The following is a 25647-nucleotide window of genomic DNA, read 5'->3' as shown; positions in this document are numbered from 1 at the left end:
TCAGATACCTTTTATTTTCCTGCTCCTCTCTAGGTCGGCTTCTAGAGATAGGAGGAAGGGGCTTTAGGAGACTTTACGGTGAATGGAATGGGAGGGGTCTCCTGGATTTATGTGTGAGTCCTCTGGCTTCTGTGGTTTCTATGGTATATTTATTGTCAATCTAGTTGCGTGTCACCCTGCTGGCTTCCTCAGCTGGTGATCTCCTTGTCTCTTCTCTCAGCATAGGCAGGACACTGTGGCCTTTCTTGTTTTCAAGGTCTTACCCTGGTTTTGCTGGTGATGATAGCATGTGTTACAAGAAGAGGTGCCGAGAGCCTGGGAAGGCTCAGTTATCTATCAACTCAGTTGGTAGACAGGGTCAGTATTGCTAAGTGTTTAAAGCAAACTAGATCTCAGACTGTTTCTACTGTTAGTCCTAAGAGAGCACCTTCAGCCCACAACCCTGCCTTCTAACATCTCTTTCCAAACTAGCTTATATTGCATTAAGGGTTGAAGGGAAGGATAATTAATAAAAAATTTTCTGGTTAGTCAATCAATTTGGGGGCGGTGGCCAGTAGGTCTGTTAGCAGGAGGATTTGATTAATGTTGTAAGGAGGCATCCTAAGAAGGGTTCAAGAATCAGTTAACTCAGACTTCTGAAAAAATGGACTAAAACCACCTCCCTGACCCACCACCCAACTTCTCAAGATGTGCTCTTTATAGATGAGGTGGTCCCTCTGAGTTAGGCAAGTTGCGAGGGTCTCTGGCTCCTGGGTAGTGGCTGGATATTGGTTAGAAAAAGACATCTGGTTTTGACCGAAAGTTATAAATCCAATGTCTCTTGGTCTACTCCAGTGAACTATATTGCAAATTCAGAGGTAGAGTGCACTATGAGAAATTAGTTAAAGCAATTAAAAATATAAATGAATGTTTATTGAGGATCTCCTATGTGCCAGACACTAATCTAGGCACCAGGGGAAAAGTGCGCTGTAGAAGGTAGGAGAAGAAAAAATAAAAGACAGACAAAAATAGCCAATTAAGTGGAGCTTATTCAAGAAGGGGTATCAAATAATAAATATAATTAATTAGGTAAAATATACAGTAAATTAAGTGGTAATAAATGTAGGGGAAAAAAAGAAGAAAAGGATAGATGGAGTGTGGGAGGTGAAATTTAAATTGGTTTAGTCAGGAAGCATCTCACTGTGAAGATGACATTTGAGCAAAAACTTGAAGGAGCTAGAGAAGTGAGCCATGCGGATATTGGGAAGACGAGCATTCTAGGTAGAAGGTAATACTGTTTCTGGTATATGTTGGAGGAACAAGAAGGAGGTCAGTGGGGTTAAAAGGTACTGTCTCATGAAGAGAAAAATTTCAAGTGAGGTTAGAGAGATAAAGGGGTAGGGCCATGATCATGGAAAGGGCTTTTGGTTGTATTCCAGGTAAGATGGGAGCTGTTGAGTTCTTGAACACAGGAGTGACCTGGTATAATTCCTTTTCTTAAAGATCACTTGGTTGCTGTGCTGAGAATCTAATACTCTAGGGGAAAGGGTGAAAGCAGAGAAACCAGTTAGGAGACTGTTGTAATAATTCCAGTGAGAGTAATATTAGTGGCTTTGACCAGATTGGTGACAAGGGAGGGGGTAAGAAGTAATGAGATATGGATATATTTTGTGCTAGAGCTAATAACATTATTGTATGGATTTGATGTGGGGCAAAAGAGAAGGAAGAAAATCAAGGACGTCTAAAATTTTGGCTTCAGTAACTAGAAAAATGGAATTACTATTAATTAAGATATGGAAGGCTGTAGGTGGATCAAGTTAAGAGGGGAAGATCAAGAGTTTGTTTTTGGACGCATTAATTTTGAGATGCCTAAAACATGTCCAAGAATATTTGTTGAGTAGATATTTGGAGCCTGAGTTTAGGGGAGAGGTCTGAGATGGACTTATACATTTGTGAATCAACAGCATATAGATGGTCTTGACAGGCATGAAACTAGGTGAGATCACCAAAGGAGTGAGCGTAGAAAGAAACAAAAACATAGTCATATGGCAGAGCACTTTTCCAGAGTTCTAGACCATAAAATCCAACTTTCTGCTGAATGTCTTCATTTAAGTATCCCCCAGGCATCTCAAATTCAATATTTCTAAAACTCAGTGCATAATCTGACCCCTTCTAAAACTTGCTAAGTAATCAAAGTGCCAATATTCAGTTGAATGATTACAACAGGCAATATTTTTGAGCTCTTTTATGTGTTTGGTATTTTGCTAAGCACTTTATATGCAATATTTGACTTAATCCTCACAATATCATCAGAAGTGATATTGTTTTTTTTTTTTTTCTTTCTGTTGCAGATAAAAAAAAAAAAAGTGAGGCTAGAAAGTTTGAATAAATTGCCCAGGGATACACAACTCATAAGTAATGAAGTTCGATGATTATCCCAGGTCTTTTGAATTCAGAACTCATATGCATAACCGTCAAGTCATACAGCATTTCTGTGGGTGGCCTGTCACTGCAGCGGCAGACTCTGCAGACACAAGGGAGGAGGCTGCAACCATCACCACCATTGCTACCACCATGAGTTAACCATGCTGCTGCCAAGGACACTGCAGCAATAATGGAGATAGCTGCTGGCTGCTGCAACAAGGTAACCATACTGCTGTTGTGGGCACCACATACACAAGGGAGATAGTTGCAGCTGCTGATGCCACTGCTACCCCACGAGGCAACACCACTGCCACCAAGTACACTGCAGATGCCAGGCAGGCAGTTGCAGCTGACGCCACTGCTGCCACTGCTCTGAAGTAACTCCACCGCCACTACAGACACCGTAGCTGTGTGGGCCATTGCTATGGACACTGGAGCCAAGTGGACACTGCAGCCAAGTGGGTGCCACCACTGTCACTGCCAGACAGCCAACAACATCATGTGAGCAAATGACATGATTCTATATGTAGAAAAGCCTAAAGATGCTACAAAAAACCCCATTTAGAGTTGATAAACAATTTCAGAAAAGTTATAGGATGCAAAATCAACACACAAAAAATCAGTAGTGTTTTTATATTCTAACAACAAACTAGCAGAAAAAGAAATCAAGAAAGCTAGCCCATTTACAATAGTTACCAAAACAAAACAAAAACAAAAACAAACCACCTAGGAATAAATTTAACAAAGGAGGTCAAAGATCTGTACAATGAGAACTACAAGTCAGTGTTGAAAGAAATTAAAGAGGACACAAAATGTTGGAAAGACATTCCATGCTCTTGGATTGGAAGAATTAACATTGTGAAAATGTCCATACTACTTAAAGTGATCTACAGGTTCAATGCAATCTCCATCAAGATACCAATGACATTCTTCGCAGAAATAGAAAAAAACAATCCTAACATTCATTTGGAACAACAAAAGGCCCCAAACAGACAAAGCAATCCTGAGCAAAAATAAGAAAGAAAAAAAAAAATAAATAAAGCCAGAGGCATAACACCACCAGACTTCAAATTATACTAGAAAGCTATAACAACCAAAACAGCATGGTACTGTCAAAATAAAACAAACAAACAAACAAACAAAAAAAAACCAACTCAGACACTTGGACCAATGGAACAGAACAGAGAACCCAGAATTCAACCCACATACTTATAGCCAACTGATCTTTGACAGAGGCACCAAGAACATACAATGGGGAAAAGACTGCCTCTTCAATAAACGATGCTGGGAAAACTGGACATCCATATGTAGAAGAATGAAACGAGACCTGGACCTCTCACTATATACCCAAATCAACTTAAAATGGATTAAAGACTTAAATATAAGACCTGAAACTGTAAAACTACTAAAAGAAAACAAAGAGGAAACATTTCAGGAAGTAGGATTGGGCAAAGACTGTATGAATATGATTCCAAAAGCACAGGCAACAAAAGGTAAAATAAACAAATTGGATTATATCAAACTAAAAACTTCCTCACAGAAAAAACAAACAAACAAACAAAAAAAACCCCAAAAGAAAAAAAGCAAAACAAACAAACAAAAAACCCCAATAGAGTGAAAAGCCAACCTACAGAGTGGGAAAAAATATTTGCAAACTATTCATCCAACAAGGAATTAATATCCAGAATATACAAGACACTCAAACAACTTAACAGTAAAAAAACAAGTAAGCAGATTAAAAAATGGGCAAAAGAGTTGAATAGGCATTTCTCAAAGGAAGATAAATGGCCAACAGACACATGAAAAAATGCTCAGCATCTCTCAGCTTCAAGGAAATACAAATCAAAACCATATTAAAATATCATCTCATCCCAGTTAGACTGGCTATCATCAAAAGACAGAGAATGACAAATGCTGCTGAGGATGTGGAGAAAGAGAAACCCTCCTGCACTGTGGATGGGACTGTAAATTGGTGCAGCCATTATGGAAAATGGTATGGAGGTTCCTTAAACAACTACAGGTAGAACTGCCATATGACCCAGCAATCCCACTTCCGGTTATATGCCCAAAGGAATGGAAATCATCATGTTGAAAGAATATCTGCAACCCCATGTTTATTGTAGCTCTATTGAGAATAGCCAAGAGTTAGATTCAACCTTAATGTCCATTGTCAGATGACTGGATAAGGAAATTGCGGTATGTATACACCATGGAATACTAGTCAGCCATAAAAAAGAGTAAAATCCTGCCATTTGCAGCAACATGGATGATTTTAGAGAAAATTATGTTAAGTGAAATAAACCAGGCACAGAAAGAGAAATACTGCATGTCCTCACTCATAAGTGGGAGCTAAAAAAATAAATAAACAAATTAAAAGAAAAAAAAGAAAGATGCAACAAACACAGTGATACATTGAATTTTCAAAAGGAGAGAACAGAACTGAGGTTATTGGATGTGGGAAAGGGGGAGGAGGAGGGGGTGAGGGAGGAATTTGTAAATGGCCAGGAAAAAATATTAAAATGTATAATGTTGGACAAACAAATTATCTTGATTTTAGCACCACATATTGTGTACAGGTACTGGTATTCAACTCTGTACCCTACAGATATGTATAATCAACAATGTTTTAATTAAAAAAAAAGTTCAGTTAGGTTAATGTACCTCATAGGAGTGGGACTGAGAACCACAGTGGCTCTTCTGTAAGTTTCTTGCTGCCATTTTCCATTCAGATAGGTCAAACACAGTGCCTTTTTGTTTGACCACAATTTTGTTTTAACATCTTTTAAAAATATGTTAATAGGTATTCATAGGTCTTTTGCAAACATCTTGATTTTGCTTTTTTTCCCTTTCTTCCTTCCTTTCTTCCTCTCTCCCTCCCTCCCTCTTTCCTTCCTTCCTTCCTTCCTTCCTTCCTTCCTTCCTTCCTTCCTTCCTTCCTTCCTTCCTTCCTTCCTTCCTCCCTCCCTCCCTCCCTCCCTCCCTCCCTCCTACCTTCCTTCCTTTCTTTCTCTCCTCCAAGGAAGGAACCACGTTTTCTACACTTACCTACAGCCTATCAAATTCAAATTCAAAGTGCATATGACTTACAGAAGCCACTCAGTTTTCTGCTTTGGAAGAATTATCCTTCTCATTTCTTCCATCCCATTCCTGGTCTCTTTTGTCTTTCTGTGTTTCTCCTTTTTATTCTTACTTTCTATGTAATGAGCCTCTCAGATGACATACACATTCTCTGCTTCCAGCTTCCGGAGAGGATAATTCTTTTCCACCTTGATTGCTTTTCTTGTGAGGGCCTGTTCATATCACTTCTGGCTTTTCCCTTTGGAGGGAGGCAAAAGGGGATGGAACACTAAATAGGTCATGAAGAAATGCATTGCCTGAGCTAGCGAGCCGAAGAGAGAAGGTTGGAGATCTATGTACAGTGACTTTTTGTCCACCACACTCTCACTATGATCAATCTTTGTGTATTCCCATGGCTTCTGTAGCCTTGTTCTGCAGTGTGATTTCATCTCTGATGATTCTGGAACTGCAGCTAGGTGGAGCTTAGCTGAATGTACCAGTCCTTCCTAGTAAAACCTTGGGCTGGGAAATCATTTTGTTCAGGAGCATATTTATTAGAATTAAAATTGTTTCCATTTCCACAACCAGACTCTGCTATGAGTAGCAAAGGGATACCCTTCTCCAACCCTGTAGTATTGAGATTTAGTCCATGTCCTCTGGGCTTCCCAATAAGTCAGAGGGTGAAGGTAAATCGTTGTGACTCTGACCATTCCTCTTTATGGCCTCCTGTACTGTGCTGGGAGGGAACCGGGACGGGGAGTCTGTAAGTTGTACCCAGGCTGGCTGTGGGGTGGGGACAACATTCACTCATCGCCACCTGCATGGGCCTTCCTCGAGCTCCATTCCTCAGTTCTGCATCCCATTGTACATGAGGTCGCTTTCTGTGTTCCCATTTCATGTTTAGGTTCAATTAACAGTTGGTTTTGGGGCCGGCCCCGTGGCGTACTCGGGAGAGTGCAGCGCTTGGGAGCGTAGCGGAGCTCCTGGCCGCCAGCTCCCGGCCGCCGGTTCGGATCCTATATAGGAATGGCCGGTGCACTCACTGGCTGGGCGCGGTGCGGGAGAAACCACACCAAAGGTTGTGATCCCCTTACCGGTCACAAAAAGACAAAAAAACCCAACCAAACAAACAAAAAAACCCCACAAAACAACAACAACAAAAAAACAAAACAGTTGGTTTCTTAGGAAGGGATCATTTCCAAAATTATTTAATAAGTTCTGACTGTATATTGCTCAATCATAAACTCAGCTTTCCTGCTTATGAGTTTCTAAGCATTATTCTTTTTGTGGTTGGAGTATGGCGTGCCATCGTGGTTTCCCAAGTCAGGACCTGAATTGCTAGTTATAGTCCACCCTGATAAACACTGTTTCTAGGTCAGTGAGTCAGTCCTTCAGAGAAGCAGCAGTTTTAAAGGACTCAAGTCCATCAAGAGCCCTTAGAAGAGGGTCTTGCAAACTATTACAGACTGAGACATCTCTGGACCTGTGCGTCTTTGTGCTGATTGCTGTGTTTTCTAACCTTGACTCAAAGTCCTTTCCATTTCTACCCCTGGAAAGTTTACCACATGAGTCCATGAAATCTGGATGGAGTGATTTATATCAGTGGCTCTAAAGCTTGATATGTGGTCAACCCCACATTAGCAACCAAGAGCCAGAGTATCCAGCCTTAACCATTTCAGAAGATCAAAATATTTCATCTGTGGCAGGGAGATAAACAGTGATTCTTCCTCTTGTGCCTGAGAGCAGCATGGTTACTGAAGGTGGAGAGAGGGTCCACCAGCTCCAGCAACAGACAGGAGTGGTCAGCCATGAATTGAATGTGCCAGTGATTGTCACAACTAAGTCTGGCCCCAGGAGGAAGAGCAGGTACCTGTCTAAATTACAGCCAGTTGTCAAGAAAACTTCATACATCTTCTGAGCCTTGATGAGAGCTAAAAGGGACACGTTTGAATGGTGGAAAGGTAGAGATGAGGAGTGGTAATGGAGCCAAACGACATGTTTCCTATAATTGTTTTAACCACTTAATATTTAATTGTACTCTTCTGGCTTGAGGAAGTGCAGGTTATATGTATAAATACAGGATTAATCTCAGCTGGCCTGTTCCAATCTACACTTATTTCCAGGGATGATCCTTGGCCAAACAAACTAATTAGTAGTAAATATTTCTGTGTTAGGGTCTGAGACAGATCAAATGAGTAATCTTTACTAGTTTATTAGCTTAGTTCAAAAAAAGACAGATTGATCGTTTGCATCTGGTTTCTGCTCTATTTTCTCGGTTTCCTCTATTGAGCTTGGTCATGCAGCCTAATTCCAGTTATGTGACCAGAGCAACCCAAATACCTTTTTCTCTGTTCTCTTCTTCCCTTCACAATCTCTTTCCCCATCCCCCCTAGATATAGAAGGCCCTTATAATTTTTCTAACAGTCTCCCATCAATGCCTTCTGTGGATTGCTCCAAGAAGCATTCATAATTTTTCCCTGCCCCATCCCCATTAAATAAAATTAGTTTCCAGTCCTCTGCAGCAAGAAAAGCATGTTTTTACAAAACTGCTATGACACTTCACATCCTATTAGATTCTCCTCTTGCCTGATACACTGTGAAATCTGTGAAGACAACAATACTGTCTTATTCATTTCCAGTTCTTAGCACAGTGTCTGATAAAAGTAGGCAGCCATTAAACACATCATCAAAGAAATCAATTAATAAACAGCAGTTCTTTAGAGAAAAAGAAGTTCTCTTACTTTGAAGAGCCACTCAAATGTTGACTGACTGGTAATGCATCTTACAGGTGTATGTGCATTCTAAATGTAATAGGTGGATAAAACCTAAAGTAATGCTATTTTAATTACAGCATACCAGACATTGCCAGACTGTAGGTGAGTCAGGTGGATCAGATGTTTGCATATATTTTTAAGTGTAGGCACCAGGGACTTTCACAGAAACTCCAAATGGTGCCATTTAGATTATTGTGACTGTAAACCCACTTTAGAACTTGGAAAGGTCAGTGAATATTCATCAAGTTTAAGTTGGGGTCATTTCCGACCCCCAGTAAAACCTTAATATTACTTTCATTGAGGACACTTCTGGCAGGACACCAGTGTCCACTATGGTCAGTCTGGAGCCCTGCCAGCAAACAGTGGCATGACCATGAGTCAATTTGCGCACGTGAAACCTTCATTTCCTTCTTTGTGCAATAAGAGGCTGAATTCTGTAATCTCTGAAGTGCCTCTCAACTCAATATTTTATGTCACTTTGAATAAATCAATCCCCCAAATACACCTCACTAGAAATTAGTGAGATTAATCAACTTTCACTGTCCTGGCAAATAGAAGGAAGGTATTGTGACATGAAGGATTAACAAGTAACACTTGAATTGAAAAAAAAAAGTGACATTTTTAGTTGTCATTTTATTTGACCTAAACCAATATTACACCAACTGACTTTGGTGTTCTTTCTGGTGTCATTCAATTGTCTGCACATATGGCTGGGAAAGAGACTACATTGCAAATTATAGTCATCATTAAGTCTGGGAAGTAGGCAGGTGACTCTATTTCCATTTCTGCAGAGGACAGAAATGAGTGCATATGTATAAATAAGCTGAATATTCCCCAAAGCAGACAAGTTGATGTTGGACAGGTAAGTCCCATGGACTTCTGATTTCACGAGAGGAAGCTGAGTGATGCCAAAAGATCTCACAAAAAGTATTAACTTTAGAGAATTTTAGTCCAGGATCCAGTTAGGTTTTCAAGTACAGAATCTTGGTCTCAAAGGTAGTTGGATTTGTGTGTGCTGAATTGAGCCAAAGAACATCACAAGATAATGATACCTAAAAGCCCCAAAAAGCTTACAAGCAGAATGCCAGGTGTCATTAGGTATGTAGTTTCCATAGATAGGAAACTCAATGGGCCTCATTCACTCTGCTTCCCTGGAGAATATCTATATTGGAGGTGGGGTGGACAGAGGGTGCCATGTGCTAGTTTGAAGTTTGTCTGGTGGACACGGAAATGGGTAAGGGAATTGTTCTGGTAATTTAAATATTTAGTGGCATCTGGCTCAGTTGTCTTAAGAATGACATTGCAGAATTTCTTACCCCATATTCTCCTTCCTCCTTACTCTGTTTTTGTAACTTTTAAATTGTTCTATTCAGCAAATTCCTCTTCTAATGCGTTTGCTCCATCTTTAAATACAATAATTTAATCTTATCTTTGTCCAGTGTAATAGGACAGATCTCTCAAAAGTGACTATGAATATTTTTGTTCTCAGGTATTTTTAACTCACTTATAGTTTTACACTGAGAATGATCAATCCTAATTTTACTTTTATTGCAACAATTTAGGGGAGAGACTGTGGGGATGGAGATAAGACATCTTAATGTATCCTCGCGAACTGCCTATAAAACATAAGGTAAAATTTCCTACTTGATACACACAAGAATGACGTAACAGGTAAATTTAAGTGCAGTGATGCTCCGTGAGTTCTTAAACAGTTCAGCAAAACAAGTATTTAACAATAAGGATTTCAGGAGCAAACTGTTGTGAGAGATTCTGTTCCGAGTGGGTAACAGAATTCGTAATTAGGAATATCTGATGCTTACCCAGGAAAAGGAGATACTGCGGTGTGGTCAGAATATTGATGCTTGAGTCTTATGTTTTCTGTTGTGATTTTGAGAAGCAAGATAGACTTGACATGCTAAGTGAAATAAGCAAGAAAGGCTCAGGAAGACAAATATCACATGTTCTCACTTATATGCAGAATCTAAAACAATCGAACTCAGAGAAGCAGAGAGTAAAATGGTGATTAGCAGAGACTGGGGGTTGGGAAGGATGGGGAGATGTCGGTCAAAGAATAGAAAGTTGTAGTAGGACAAGAGGAATAAATGGTAAATATGTAAGGTGATGGATACGTTAATTAGGTAATTCAATCTTTCCACAGTGTATACGTATATAGTAACATCACTATGTACCTCATAATTATATTTGATTATAATTTGTCAAAAAATTAAATTAAATTAAAAAAAGAATTTGAAGAGACGGGAAATCAATGCAGCTGATTTCTTTGTATGTGGATATGCTGCCACCTGTTGGTTTTTTCTTGTCATTGTTTAGGTGTTGAAGGCTGCTTCAGCTGACTCAATATGGCAGGAACTAGATTTCCATTATAGTTATGACTCCTTCTCCTGGGATCTTAGCAAGGTTCCTGACGTCTTTACACTGGGGTGGAAATCAGGAGATGTGGGTTCTAGTTCCAGCAATGCCAGTAACTGGCTCTGTGACCTTGGGCAACTCAAAACTACTTTGGATGGTGGTTTTCTCATTTGCAAAATATCCAAAGAAATTTATCACGATAACCTAATATCTCTTATGCTTACAACATATTTATTAAATGCTTTATAAGTCTTATATTACTAAAGTCAAACAATTATATCTATTTACAAATGAGGAAACAGACAAAGAGAGAGCAAGTAATCTGTTTCATAAATGTCAGAGCTGGGACTTGAACTCTGGAAGTTCTGACTCAGGAGCACATACCCTTTTTCTTTATACTAAACATGTTTTACGAGGTTTCTTCCAGCTCTGGTTTTTCTACTTTACTAAATGAATGAATTACAATGATAGCTAACACGTGTTGACAACTTGCTACTTGACATTGTACTAATATTTTTACAGGAATTCTGTTGTTTAAACATTGTTATAATCCTATGAAGCAGGTACTGTTATCATTCCCATTCTATGGACCAGAAAACTAATGTTTGGATTAATTGATTTCTGACCTCTTTAATTGTTTACAGTACCACACTCTTAGTTTATCTTCTTGGTGCAACTGACAGTAATATGCCACAGAGCTTTTAAGGGTGGCACTTAAAAAAAAAAATATATATATATGTGCATACATATTGTGAGTCTATTTTTTCTTTGGGCAAAAAAATAAAAAAAAATTGTTCTAGATGGTGCAGGGAGGGGAAATTCAGAGCTTATTCCAATATAGATCTAACCCTCAAGGAGAATTATCTAGTACAGAAGTGTGCCTTGTAGTACGGTTTACTATGTATACTTGTGTTGTCTGCAATGAGAGTGGTCCAGCTAAAATGTCAAGGAGTCCAGTGCCCATAGAGTTATCACCAGCCTGGGTACAGATGAGCTTCATGGCAGAGGTGACAGTAAACTGAGCCTTGAAGGACTGATACTCTGAGTAACTACATAGCACAGTGTTATTCAGCTTGGGACATAAGCTTCATTGCTGCGCTTCCTGTAACTCACTTGAGTCTCTCTTACTGCACCTCAAGTGTCTTTTCTTCTATTCCCAATTGCATAAACAATTTCTAAACACCAATAAGACTGCTGCTACTAATGCTTTTTCAAAGTCCAGGGAGGTGGGAAATCTCTCCTGCTATCCTATTGCACTGCTGCATGACTTTGAACCACATTTTTGGCTTGAAAAATGTATTCTGTCCCTTCTTGTTTGTCTAAACTTCAGCATACTGCCGTTCCATGATGAAATCAGAGCTCTTCCACTATCAGACCTTCGATCATCTCTTTAGCAGGAACCAGGGTTATTCTTTTTTAAAACACTAGAGAGGCCCTGCTTATTTACATAGAAAACATTACACCTTGATGACATAGTAATTTACGGCATTGGGATGGATGTTTATTGTTTTAGTTGATTTGAGATGCTATAACAAATACAGCAGAAACTGGGTGGCTTAAACAAACATTTGTTTCTCACAGTCCTGGAGGCTTGGAAGTTCAAGGTGCCTTCAGATCTGGTGTCTGATGAGGGCCCACCTCCTAGTTTGCAGATGGTAATCTTCTTGCTTTCTCCTCACATGGCAGAAAGCCGAGAGAATGAGGGCTAGCTCTCCTGTCTCTTCTTATGAGGGCACTAATCCCATTCATGAGGGCACCACCTCCATGACCTAATCACCTCCCAAAGGCATCACCTCCTAATACCATCATGTTGGGGGTTAGTATTTCAACATATGAATTTTGGAGGGACACAGTCTGTCAATCTATAGTATCTATATTTATAGGTATAAATCCTTCAGCCATCATTAAGTGGGAATGGAGAGGTAGTTACTCAAAAGTTTATTTTAAGAACTTTTGACTTTGATTTTTAAATAGGAAAGGTAATTGTGTTTATTATAAACATTTGTACAATATACCTAAATAGAAAAAAAAGAGAGAATAAAAATCATTCGTGATTCCACCAAATAGGGGTAACTACTGTTACATTTTAGAATGTAGCTGCCTCTCTCTCTCTTTTTTTCCCCAAAGTATAAAGTCAACTGTAGGTAGTCCTCCACAAAGCAGATTTTAAATGCTTAAATATCATACACACATATGCACACACATTCACACATAAACATCTATACAGAAAAAAAACCCTAGTTTCATTGTCATTGAAAGGAAGTCCACCATCTCTTTGTAGTCTGTGCAGAGAGATTTAGTTAACTATCCTGTAAACAAACAGAAAAACCAGAGATGTTTTATTTCTTCTTAATAAAGAAATTAAGCTTTAATATTTTTGTCTTCTTGCTTTTCAGGCCAGGTTGGTTTCCCAGTTTGTGTTTCGTAGAAGAAGAACCTGGGACAAGAATTTGAGTTTGGATAATTTGTTTGGGAGGTGAAGGAAACACCCATATAGGAAAGAGGAAATGAGACAGAAAAAGCAAGGTGGCCCATAAAAGGCAGCTGCTATGGTGGCAACTGGAACATAATTTGGTCGAAGAGGGCCTGGAAGTCTGTATAAAACACATATCTTAGAGCTAACCCACTTGGAGAGCGAGGAAGCTGGGATATTTACACACCAATTCTCAATAGCCATACATAGAAGGCTGTTCTTATCAGCACTGCACTCTCCCGAGTGAGCCACAGGCCGGCCCTAGAAGGCTGTTCTTAGAGGGTTGTTAATTACCCAGCACTTTGGACCTGCCTGGCAGGTGTCACTGAATACTCTCAGGCAAGGAAATCAGGATTCATCAGTTTTACATTTGCAGTGACAGAAAATGCTCCCCAAGTGGGTGTTTGCAAGTAATAGTGATAGGGGCTATTTCAACTCTCATTTCATGAATTCCAAACCCATATGTTGTAGTTATCAGGGACACAGCACACCATATAATGATCATTAGTTCAAAGTACCTAGAGCATCTTGAAAAACAGTGCCTCAACCATGCTGTTTATCATCCCCAAACTGTTACCCTAACTCAATTCATGAGGCCATTTCAACATTCAGTCAGCCAGTAGCTTCTGGATGGCATGGCATAACGGAGTGCATTTGGTTTTATGGTAAAGTGCTTATTGCTTCTTTGTCACCATAAACTGTGTCCCTTCGTGTCAGATGATGGTAGGCAGAATCCCATGATGATAAATTAGAGCTATCAGATTATGATGATAGCCAAAACATTGCAGGGCGGGAGGGAAAATCCATACTTGAAATTTGTGTCAATCCCCAAAAGATCAAATACTCCTTTCTTCAACATGGGAGGGATCTGATGTAATCAACTTAACACTATATAGCTGGTTAGTCTCCTCAAAGAATGGGACCATATCAGTGGCCTAGAATCAGTCTATCAATCAAGATAACAAGACAAGAAGAACATTCAATAGTAGCAGCAGCATCAGAAATATAAGAAGCATCAACAAGGCTGTTTAATCAGCCTGGTGAGAGAGAGCCCATGCTACTGGATTTATGAATAGTCTCCACCCCTGCTGTAGCTACTCTGTTCCTGGGTCCATTGTTCAGGCACTGAGGTGATTGAAGAAAAAGGCTGGCTGGCATCAACTGTTTGAGTCTTCCTGATTATCTGTTCAGTGACTTCTGCGGGGTGTAGAGGGGTATTGAGTGGCATCCATATGAGACAGAAAGATCTGCATATGTTATGTACACACCCACACTTCCATCCCTATGCTTCTCACCAAGATCTCTTTGTCTCTGATCTTTTGGTCTTGTTTGTTCCATGCACCTGACCAACAAGCTAAGCCACCTGTAACACCTCAGAAGTCTGGGTATATTTTTACCTCAGGTTGCATCCCCCCCCCCTCCAGCATGCAGAATACACAGACAGTCAAGTTCACTTCAGAGTGTACTGTGTCCAAGAGCAGAAGAATTAGAATATCTCTGGGGCATGTATACTGCTATCCCTTCCAGGTGAATGTGAACTGCTTCTTATCCTGTTCCTGAATTTAAATTTGTGGAGAGAATACTTCCAAACTCATTTTATGAGGTCACATTACCCTGATATGAAAGCTAGACAAGGACAGTACCAGAAAAAAATTACAGGCCAATATCCCTGATGAACATAGATGGAAAAATCCTTAACAAAATACTAGTGAACCAAATTTAATGGCTCATTAAAAGGATCATTCGCCATGATTAAGTGGGATTTTTCCTTAGCCTACAAGGATGGTTCAACATACACAAATCTATAAATGTGATATACCACATTAATAGAATGAAAAACAAAAACTATGTGATCATCTCAACAGATGCAGAAAAGGCACTTGACAAAATTTAACATTTCTTTTATGAAAAAACTCTCCACAAATTAGATATAGCAGAAACATACCTCGACACAATAAAGGCCATATATCACAAGCCCACAGCTAACATCATACTCAATGGTGAAAAGTTGAAATCTTTTCCTCTAAGATCAGGAACAAGACAAAGATGCCCACTCTCACCACTTCTATTCAACATAGTACTGTAAGTCCTAGTCAGAACAATTAGGCAGGAAAAAGAAACAAAAGGCATCTAATAGGAAAGGAAGAAGTGAAATTGTCTCTGTTGACAGTATGATTTTTCATATAGAAAACCCTAAAGACTCTACAAAAAAATGTTAGAACTAACAAACAAATTCAGTAACCTTGCAGAATGCAAAATCAACATACAAAAATCAGTAGCATTTTATACACCACCAACAACAAACTATACAAAAAAGAAATTAAGAAAACAATCCTGTTTACAGTAGCATTAAAAAAAATCTTGGGAGTCATTTTAACCAAGGAGTTAAAAAGATCTGCACACTGAAAACCGTTACACAGTTATGAAAGAAATTGAATAAGACACGACTAAATGATATTCTGTGTTCATGGATTGGAAAGATTGTTAAAACGTCCATACTACCTGTTGTGGGTTGATTGAATTGTGTCCCACAAAGTTTATACATTAGAAGCTTAATTCCAACTGTAACTGTTGAAGGTAGGAAATCCTACTGCAGTAATTGAAAGGTGGGGCCCTGAAGAGGTGATTGGATTGAGGAACCATGCTGTAGTGAACGGATCAATAATGTTGATCAGGAGCATGGTTCTGAGGGTTTTAAAAAGAGAGTGCATGAGGAACTACCTCTCTCCCTGCTCTGCCATTTCTGCTATGTGAGACCCCCTGGGTCGCTGTCACTACCACTAACACCCTCACCAGATGTGCTCCCTGGACTTTGGACCTCCCAACCTCTGAAACTGTAAGCAATAAATATTTTTTCTTTAGAAATTATCCAGTTCTATGTATTTTGTTCTAAGCAACAGAAATGGACTAATACACTACCCAAAATGATCTACAGATTCAATACAATCCCTATCAAAATTCCAGTGCTGGGAATATATCCAGAAGAATGGAAATTATCATGTTGAAGGGATACCTGCACTCCCGTGTTCATTGCAGCACTATTTACAATAGCCAAGATGTGGAACCAACCTAAGTGTCCATTGATGGATGACTGGATAAAGAAAATGTGGTATATATACACAATGGGATACTACTCAGCCATAAAAACAAATAAAATTCTGCCATTTGCAGCAGCAAAGATGAGTCTGGAGAAAATTATGCTAAGTGAAATAAGTCAGACAAAGAAAGAGAAACACCGCATGTTCTCACTTATAGCTGGCCGCTAAGAAGGAAGGGAGGGAAGTGGAGGGAGGAAGGAAGGATGGAAGAAGAAAAGAATGAAGGAAAGAAAGAAAGAAAAGACTATAACAATAAGTTGAACTTTCAGAAGGAGAGAGCAAACTTAAGGATGCTAGGGATGGGGGGGGAGGTAGGGAGGGGGGTTGGGAAGTGATAGGTTGGGCAAAGGGCCTAAGGAAATATCACGATTTGTAAAAATGAATATGCTAATAATAAATAAAAATTTAAAAAATTCCAATGCCACTTTTCACAGAAATAGAAAAAGCAATGATTTTTTTAAACATATGGGACCACAAAAGACACCAAATAGACAAAGCAATCTGAAGCAAAAGAAAAAAGCTACCAAGAGGGCCCCATCCATCTTCCTTGCTCTCCTGGGGAACCCTCAACCCAACTCTGTTGATGTGAAAATGAAATGAAAAATAAACAAAACAGATCCTTAAAATCCAAAAAAAAAAAAAAAAAAAAAAAAAAAAAGCTGGAGGCATCACACTACCTGAATTCAAAATATATTACAAGGTTATAGTAACCAAAACAGATGGTACTGGCATAAAAACAGGCACACTGACTAATGGAACAGGTTAGAAAGCCCATAAGTAAACCTATGCATTTATGGTTAATTAATTTTGTACAAAGTTAACAAGAGCACACAAAGGCAAAAGGACAGTCTCTTCCATATATGGTGCTGGGGAAACAGGATATCAACATGCAGAAAAATAAAAAATAAATTGGACAGTTATCTCACACCATATACAAAAAGAACTCAAAATTGAGTAAAGACTTGAACTAAAGACCTGAAACTGTAAAACTAAAAGAAAACACAGGACAAAGCTCTGTGACATTGGTGTGGGCAATGATTTTTTCGATATGATCTCCAAAACACAGGCAACAAAAGCAAAACTGGACAAGTTGGATTTCACCAAACTAAAAAGCTTCTGCATAGCCAAGGGAACAATTAGCAGGATGAAGAGACAACTCACAGATTGGGAGAGAATATTTGCAAACTGTATGCTTTATAAGGGATTAATATCCAAAATACTCATATATAAGGAACTCAGACAACTCAATAGCCAGAAAAGAAATAACCATTTTAAAACATGGGCAAGAACTACAATAGACATTTCTCCAAAGATAATATACAAACGGTCAACACATATATAAAAAGTCCTCAGCATCACTAATCATCAGAGAAATGCAAATTAAAACCACAAAGAGATATCACTTCACACCTGTTAGAGTGGCTACTATCAAAACAAAAAAAGAAAAAAAGTGTTAGCAAGAATGTGGAGAAAAGCAAAACCTTGTACCCTGTTGGTGGGACTGTAAATCAGTCCAGCCATTATGGAAAACAATATGAGAAGGTTCCTCAAAAAAACTAAAGATAGAATTACCATAGGATCCGGCAATCTCACTTCTGGGTACATAGGCAAAGAAAGTGAAATTAGTATGTCAAAGAGATATCTGCACTTTCATGTTCATTTTAGGGTTATTCACAATAGCAAAGACATGGAGGTGAACTAAGTGTTCATCAATGGATGAATGAATAAAGAAAATAGCATATATAGACAACGGAATACTATGTCCGTTAAAAAAAGAAAATTCTGTCATTTTGACAACATGGACCTGGAAGACAACATGCTAAATGAAATAAGCTAGGCACAGAAAGACAAATACTGCATGATCTCACTTTTATGTGGAATCTAAAAAAAGTCAGACTCATGGAATTGGAGAGTAGAATGGTTACTAGAGGCTGGGTGATGAGGTATGGGGAAAGGAGGGATGTTGACCAAAGGATGCAAAGTTTCATTTAGACAGGAAGAATAAGTTTTAGTGATCTATGCAAAGCATGGTGACCACAGTTAATAATAATGTAGTGTATATTTCAAAATTGAGTGGATTTTAAGTGTTCTCACCACAAAAAATAAGTAGGTGAGGTGATGGATATGCTAAGTATCTTGATTTAATCATTTCACAATGTATACATATATCAAAACATCACATTGTATTCCATAAATATATACAATTATTACATGTCAATTAAAAATTTTAAAAATATGTTCCAAACACAGGTAGTATAATTCTTTCAACTTATCATTTTATTTTATTTTTCAAAATTGCTATAGCTATTATAGGCCCTTTGCTTTCCATACTGCTGGGATATTTGTCATATTGCATTAAATCTACAGATCAATTTAACATTTTAACAATATTAAGTCTTCCAACTCAGGGACATAGTATTACTCCCTATTTATTAAGGTTTTAAACTTCTCTAAGCAATGTTTTATAGTTTTCAGGGTACAGATTTTGAACATCTTTTGTCAGAATTATCCTTAAGTATTGAAAACTTTTGATATTAAAATAAGTGGTAGTGTTTTTCAAATTTCAATTTTCGATGCTTGTTAGTATTTAGAAATATGAAAACAATAGATATTGTATGTTACTTTTATATCCTGTAACATTGGTAAAACTTATTTATTACTTCTAGTAGCTTGTAGATTCTACAGGGTGTTCAGCATAAATAATCATATTACCTAAATCAATTTACTCCCCTATCCTCATCCCCACCCCCAATCTGGATGCCTTTATTTCTTTTTCTCATCTTATTGTAGTTGCTAGACTCTCAGGGACAATGCTGAATAGTAGTGATAAGAGTAGATAGATATCTCTGTCTAGTTTCAGATTTGGGGGAGACATTATTTGGCGTTTTACTATTAAGTATAATGTTAGCTATAGCTGTTTTTGTTTAGTTATTGTTATAAATTGCCTTTATCAGGTTAAGAAAATTTCTTTCTATTCCTATTTTAATGAGTGTTTTTATCAGGGATGGATATTGAAATTTTTTAAATGCTTTTTATTGCACCTATGGAAATAATCCTTTTTAAAATTCTTTTAATATGGTGAGTTACATTTATTTATTTATTTATTTTTTTATTGTACATATTTTTAGGGCACAGTGTGTTGTTTCAGTACATGCTTATATTGTGTAATGCTCCATTTAGGGCAGATGGCATATATATCACCTAAACATTATTGATTTGTGATTATTAGAGTCAAGAGACTCTTTTCTAGATATTTAGAAGTACAGCACAATGTTATTAGCTGTGGTCATATTACTAGCTATGGTTATCCCAGAACACCTGGGGATAGCTTATTCTCCCTAGCTACCTGTCACTTTGTACCCATTGACCAACCTCTTTCCCTCCCCGCTTCCCATCCCAGCCTCTGGTAGCCACTATTCACTACTATTTTACTCTCAACTTCTATGAGAACCACTTTTTTTTTTTAAAGATTTCACATATGAGTGAGATCATGGGATTTTGCTGTGTGTAGCTTACTTCACTTAACTTGATGGTCTCCAACTCCATCCATGTGGCTGCAAATGACAGGATTTCATTCTTTTTAAATAGCTGAATAGTATTCCACTGTGTGTATATACCACTTTTCAAAATTCATTCATCTGTTAATAAACAGATTGATATTTTTTTCTCTTGGCTATTGTGAATAGGGCTTCAACGAACACGACAGTGCAGGTGTTCCTTCCATATACGGATTTAACTTCCTAGTGGGATTGCTGAGTCCTAAAGTGGTTCGATATCCGTTTTTTGAGGAACCTTCATATTGTTCTCCTTGATGGCTGTATTAATTTACATGTGCACCAACAATGTATGAGAGTTCTCTTTACTTGGCATACTCTAAGTTGTAATTTATTTTTATATTTAATTTTGTTTAATTTTCTAAAACATGTCATCAATGTTCATAATTGTTTTAAGTAATGTCTACATTCCTTTTCTGTTTTCGTTTCATGTGACTGACATTTCTCACATAATTTTCTTTCCTGGTCTCAGCCAGCTTACTTCCTACCACCTTATATAATTTATTTATTTTTTCAATACCCATATGTTATTGTTTTAAAAAATGTAATAATAAAGAATTTTCCTATAATTTTATGTTAATAAAATATCTTTTCCTATTACTTTATATTATTACTTTTTAAATTTTAGGTTTAAAGTGTCATTTTTTTGAAGTCTCTTTTTATTGTTTCTCTTATTGCTTTTAATTGGGTTTAAGAAGAATAATAGGTAGAAATATTTTGCCTTTACATTTCAATTAAAAATATGTAACATAATTTTAATTGCTAAACATAAACCATTATTAATTAAAATTTTGGGGGGTTTATTTTCTATTAATTCAACAAATACTTGCACAACACCAGTTATTGACAACCTTCTGAGAAAGGTGTTTAATGAAAGCTAAAAATGAACTGCCAATAAAATTTTATGGGGGTTTATACAATGAGATATCAGCTCATCCTGAAGGGATACACAAGAAATTCTCAGAGAAAGTGGTGATTGAGTAGTTCAACTTATATCATCAGACTCTACATTTTCTCCTCTCATTGTGACTCTTCCATTTCAAACAAATTCTTTGCTTCTGTTCCTGATTCCCTGCTTCTGCTCGTTTCCTTAGCATTTCCTGGAATGCATTTCTTTTGAACTTCAATTTATCTAAATTTTACTTATCTTTCCAGACAATTTATTCCGTGAAACTTTTTTCATCTACTCCAACTCACGTTTTCTTTTTTAAAATTTTTGCCTAAACGTAAACAAGTGCTGCTTGGTACTGCTGTTCTGTTTTTATGTCTAGGTGTTATCTTCCCGACTAAGCTCTAAATCCCTCATAAGTGACATTAATGAATACTTACTCTCTGTTGGACACTCCTTTAAGTACTTTAAATGTTATTAAACAACATTTTTATGAGGAAGAAATTCTTGTTTATTTTAGAGATTAAGGGAAGGATGCATAGACAGGTTTAAAGACGTGTTCAATGTGACACAGCCAATAAACTGTAGAATTGAGATTTACACCCAGATGGTGTGGCTCCAGGTTCCAGGCAGCAATTTCATCCCTAGTTGGTTCTGGCTGTGACATAGAAATGGACTGGAACAAGATGCAGTCGGCACACGGAGGGTTGGAGAGTCAGGTGTTTTATTATGCCAGTGGGCCCAGACCAGCTAATGCTTGGAAATCTGAACCCCGAGCTCAGGTCTTGCAAAGCTTTTATAGGCAACACATTTACAAGGCTAGCATAGCAGTAAATTTTATTTCTCGAAATTCATGTGGTCTAGGCAGATAAGCAAACTCAGTTACAGAAGCCAAAAAATGCAAGTAGTGATTAGAGGACAGACTAGTGTAACAAGCAAATATTGTTTCAAAGACAAAATAATACTTCAAGGACAAAACAGGCTTATGAGAAAATTATTTTGGCATTTTCCCCAGCAACTGTACAATGCATTTATCCACTGCTGGAAAAGAGTATTCTCTCTGGCAAAGAAGATTCCAAAGGGGAAAACACACACACACACACACACACACACACACAGACACACACAGACACACACAGACACACACAGACACACACACACAGTTTCCTTAGAAATCCTCTCTTTGAGAAAAGACACAGATTGGAAATGATACTTAGACTGAATGCCACAGAGATCATCTTAATTTTGTCCCTTCAGGTGTAAACTCTTGAGGTTTAAGTTCGTTGGGGACCTGGCTCTAAATTATTCAAAACTCTCAAGAAAATGTCCCTTATTCTATGCAATATGTGAATCAATGTGCAGGTCAAGGAATATGTCTGTACACTTAAGTTCATCCAAATGGAAGATTTTTCTTTTTCAACAGCTGCCTAGGAAATCAGGCCTCTAGGGAAATGTTACTACCATTTAAAGAAGTTGAATCGTACATCCTTTGTTCCAGAAAATGATCATTTACTTTGTGTTTTGTTTGTTTGTTTGTCTGTGTGATCATTTACTTTGAAGCAGTGAAAGAAAATATATGAAAGATATACTTAAAGAAGTGAGTACATTGCATTTTGGATGATATGACGGTTTTGAAATATGGTAGAGAAACATGAGGATGAGTTTAAACTTTGGGGACATATTCTCCCCACCCCTGGTTTTCTAAAAAAGGCAGACTTCAGCATTTTGTTCCCAACTTTATGATAGCGAACAAATTGGTTTTTGCAACTTTTCTTGAACTAAATTTCCCGGTTATTTTTTGTGTGTGTGTATACACAAACACACACACACACACATATAATATAAGATGTTGTTAATAACAATGTAATGTATTCTTGAAAATTGCTGAGTAGATTGCAAGTGTTCTCACCGCAAAAAATGATCAGTATGTGAGGTAATGCATGTTAATCAGCTCAATTTAGCCATTTCACTATATATATATATAAAACATCATGTTGTACATGAGAAGTATATACACTTTTGATTTGTCAATTAAAAATAAATAAGTAATCCTGTTAAAAAAAAAAGAAAAAAAAGAGAGATACTATAATGTCCATGAAGAATTCTAAGACCACAGAATGTTAGACATTGAAAAGGCATAAAGATCATTCTCTTCATTTTAGAGAAGACTCAAAATAAACTACATTCAGATAAATAAATAGTAATTGGACTAAAACTCGAAGCAGTCTGTACTGCCCCTTATCCGTACTTACCTGTCTTGGCATATTTGGAACGGCATAAACAAAAGCATTTCTGCAATGGACAATGCTCCGAACATAAGCCTAGAATTGTCTTTGTGACTGGGAAAATATACTCCACATAGCATTAAGTAAAGAATTGTGACAATGATACAATAATCCTAAATTGAATAGTTGCAGTCACTACTTATTAATTATTTTAAAATGGTATATATTGAGCTTCACATATTAATTATTAAATAACTCGAGTGGTATATTGCTTTTATTTTATTTTATTTACAGAGGACATTAATTGAAGTAATTGTTTTATAGACTAGCTTTTCTTCATATAATTTATCCTACATAATAGTATTCTTCTAGAAATGTTAAAGTTTTCTTTGTTCTCCCTTCACTAATGAGTGACAAAATAATGTTTTCTTGAGGGTTTTCCCAGCATAAGTATTAAGCATTTGACATTTCACATATGTTATTATTATAATTGATATTGCCAGACAGATTTCAGGATAAATGACTTAAAATAAATTTATATAAAATATGAAAAATTATGTAAAATAATTCTACATTATTTTAGCTCAACAGATGCTTAATTTTCTATACAATTTCCATGAGAAGGTGCTATCCAACATTTTCCCAATTACTTGATCTCAAATGCAGGGCATCTCAATTCCATCCATGAGTCATATTCCTTTACTGAAATTGTGTGGAGAAATTTCTATCCTCTGTCCTTTGTTCTCCATCTGACATCTTATATTCTTGGTTCTTGATGCCTCTTTTGATTTCTCATCTGTCATAGGGGGAATCTATTCTCTATTTTCAAGGGCAGATATTTAGGACTCTAAACCACTCTCATTTGTTTCTAGTAATCTTCAGAATGAGCAACCTCTTTGTAAAGTGTGCATACTATCTTTTTATATCTTTTTAGAAGGTGGAGTAGGGAATAGACTGATACACACATATATGATTTTTGTCTTCATAACATTAGGATCTTACTGATCATTCAATAAAAATAGGTGCTCCCCTGCTTAGCCTTTCCCTAGTGCCTAATGTTAGGATCTGAGCATCTCATTGGTTTTTGCTGTATTCCCACTAAGGGTATTCCTAAATGGGTTTTACAATCACATTATACAGCAAGATAAAATGTGGACACTGATTCTCATTTCAAATAGAATTTTATAATCTGAGGGAGTTTCAGATCATGTAGTTGGACTCTTGATGGGAGGGGGTACAGAATACAAAGAGATCAAGGGTAAAATGCCCAAGTTTACACAGAAGTTTTGCACCACTGCCCAAACAATGTATTTAGGAATATTACCTCCCCGTTCAACAATATTTCACAATTGTTTGTTATAGACTTGTTTAAAATAATTTTTCATTGGCTTAAAACATTATTTGTAGCTGTTAATAATTGATTTCTTGTAATAAAAATTATTATTTTCTTTCTTAGGACAGATTACTACTGACCAATGGAGGATAAGAATCAGACAGCAGTGGCCGAATTTCTTTTCTTGGGCCTCACAGATCATCTTCATCAGAAGATTGTCCTTTTTGTCATGCTTCTCTTTGTTTATCTCGTCACACTGGGGGGTAACGTGGGGATGATCACTCTTATATGGACTGATCCCAGACTCCGCACTCCTATGTACTTTTTCCTTAGCCACTTGTCCTTTGTGGACATTTGCTCTTCCTCTTCCATCGCTCCTAAGATGCTGTGTGATATGTTTGCAGAGAAAAAAGCCATCTCATTCATGGGTTGTGCTGTACAGATGTGGTTCTTTGGTTTCTTTGTGGCAACTGAGTGTTTCCTCCTGGCTTCCATGGCATATGATCAGTATATGGCAATCTGTAAGCCCCTGCTGTATACACTCATTATGTCCCATCGAGTCTGTGTCCAGCTGGTTATAGGGCCTTATGCCATGGCTCTTATAAGCACCATGACTCATACAGTTCTCACCTTTCGCCTACCCTTCTGTGGTCCAAATGTCATCAATCACTTTTTCTGTGATATTTCCCCGCTGCTTTCCTTAGCATGTGCAGACACCTGGATCAATAAGTTGGTGCTTTTTGTCTTGGCTGGTGCCATAGGAGTACTCAGTGTCCTGATCATCATGGTCTCCTATGTCTGCATCCTGGTGGCCATCTTAAAGATCCAGACTGCCAATGGGAGGTGGAAAGCCTTCTCCACCTGCTCTTCTCACCTGACAGCCATCTGCATCTTGTTCGGGACACTTTTCTTTATCTATGTTCAACCTAGCTCAGGCTCCTCCCTGGATATCAATAAAGTGATTTCTCTATTTTACACTGTTGTAATCCCCATGTTGAACCCCCTCATTTACAGCTTGAGGAACAAGGAGGTGAAAGATGCATCCAGGAGAAAGTTTGGAAAGAAAAACTTTCTAATAAGTAGGTAAAATAAGTCTTTATTTGTGTTGTACCCCAGATGTTGATGAAAAAATACAATGGAGAGAACACTGGACTGGGAATCAGACGCTGCATGTGAGTCCTGGTTCTGCCGGTTCACAGATTATTTTAAACATGAAGAAGTTCTCAAGTATTTTTTTTGCCTCAGTCTTGTTCTCTGTGACATGACGGGGGTGTTAAAATAATATAGAAATTGATTGAGAATATAAATGTAAAAATATAGTAGAAGAAAACTTAAGTGAATGTTTGTGCAATTTTCAGTGTGTGAATACTTTCTAATCCAGAAATGCAAGCTAGAAGTTATGAAGAAATGATCAAAAACCCATAGACAGTATTAGAAGGGAAATAATAAAATGAGAGAAAATACCACTTTA

The 25647-nt window shown here is 37.5% G+C and overlaps 1 protein-coding gene across 1 annotated transcript; it reads left to right on the top strand.

The window, feature by feature from the left end:
• The first annotated feature begins 24318 nt into the window (after window positions 1-24318).
• LOC134376848 (olfactory receptor 5G3-like) lies at window positions 24319-25263 on the top strand. Its single transcript, XM_063095392.1, has one exon. It carries the CDS (start codon window positions 24319-24321, stop codon window positions 25261-25263), a length of 945 nt encoding a protein of 314 aa, XP_062951462.1.
• The last annotated feature ends 384 nt before the right edge of the window (window positions 25264-25647 follow it).

This window comes from Cynocephalus volans, chromosome 4 (genome assembly GCF_027409185.1).
Source record: "Cynocephalus volans isolate mCynVol1 chromosome 4, mCynVol1.pri, whole genome shotgun sequence".
In the NCBI taxonomy this organism is placed as follows: domain Eukaryota; kingdom Metazoa; phylum Chordata; class Mammalia; order Dermoptera; family Cynocephalidae; genus Cynocephalus; species Cynocephalus volans.
The sequence above is the reverse complement of the archived record's forward strand: the minus strand, read 5'-3'. Positions and strand labels throughout refer to the sequence as shown.

What these genes read in the sequence shown, in the direction of transcription:
- LOC134376848 (XM_063095392.1), top strand. Translation starts at nt 24,319, where the DNA reads ATGGAGGATAAGAATCAGACAGCAGTGGCCGAATTTCTTTTCTTGGGC.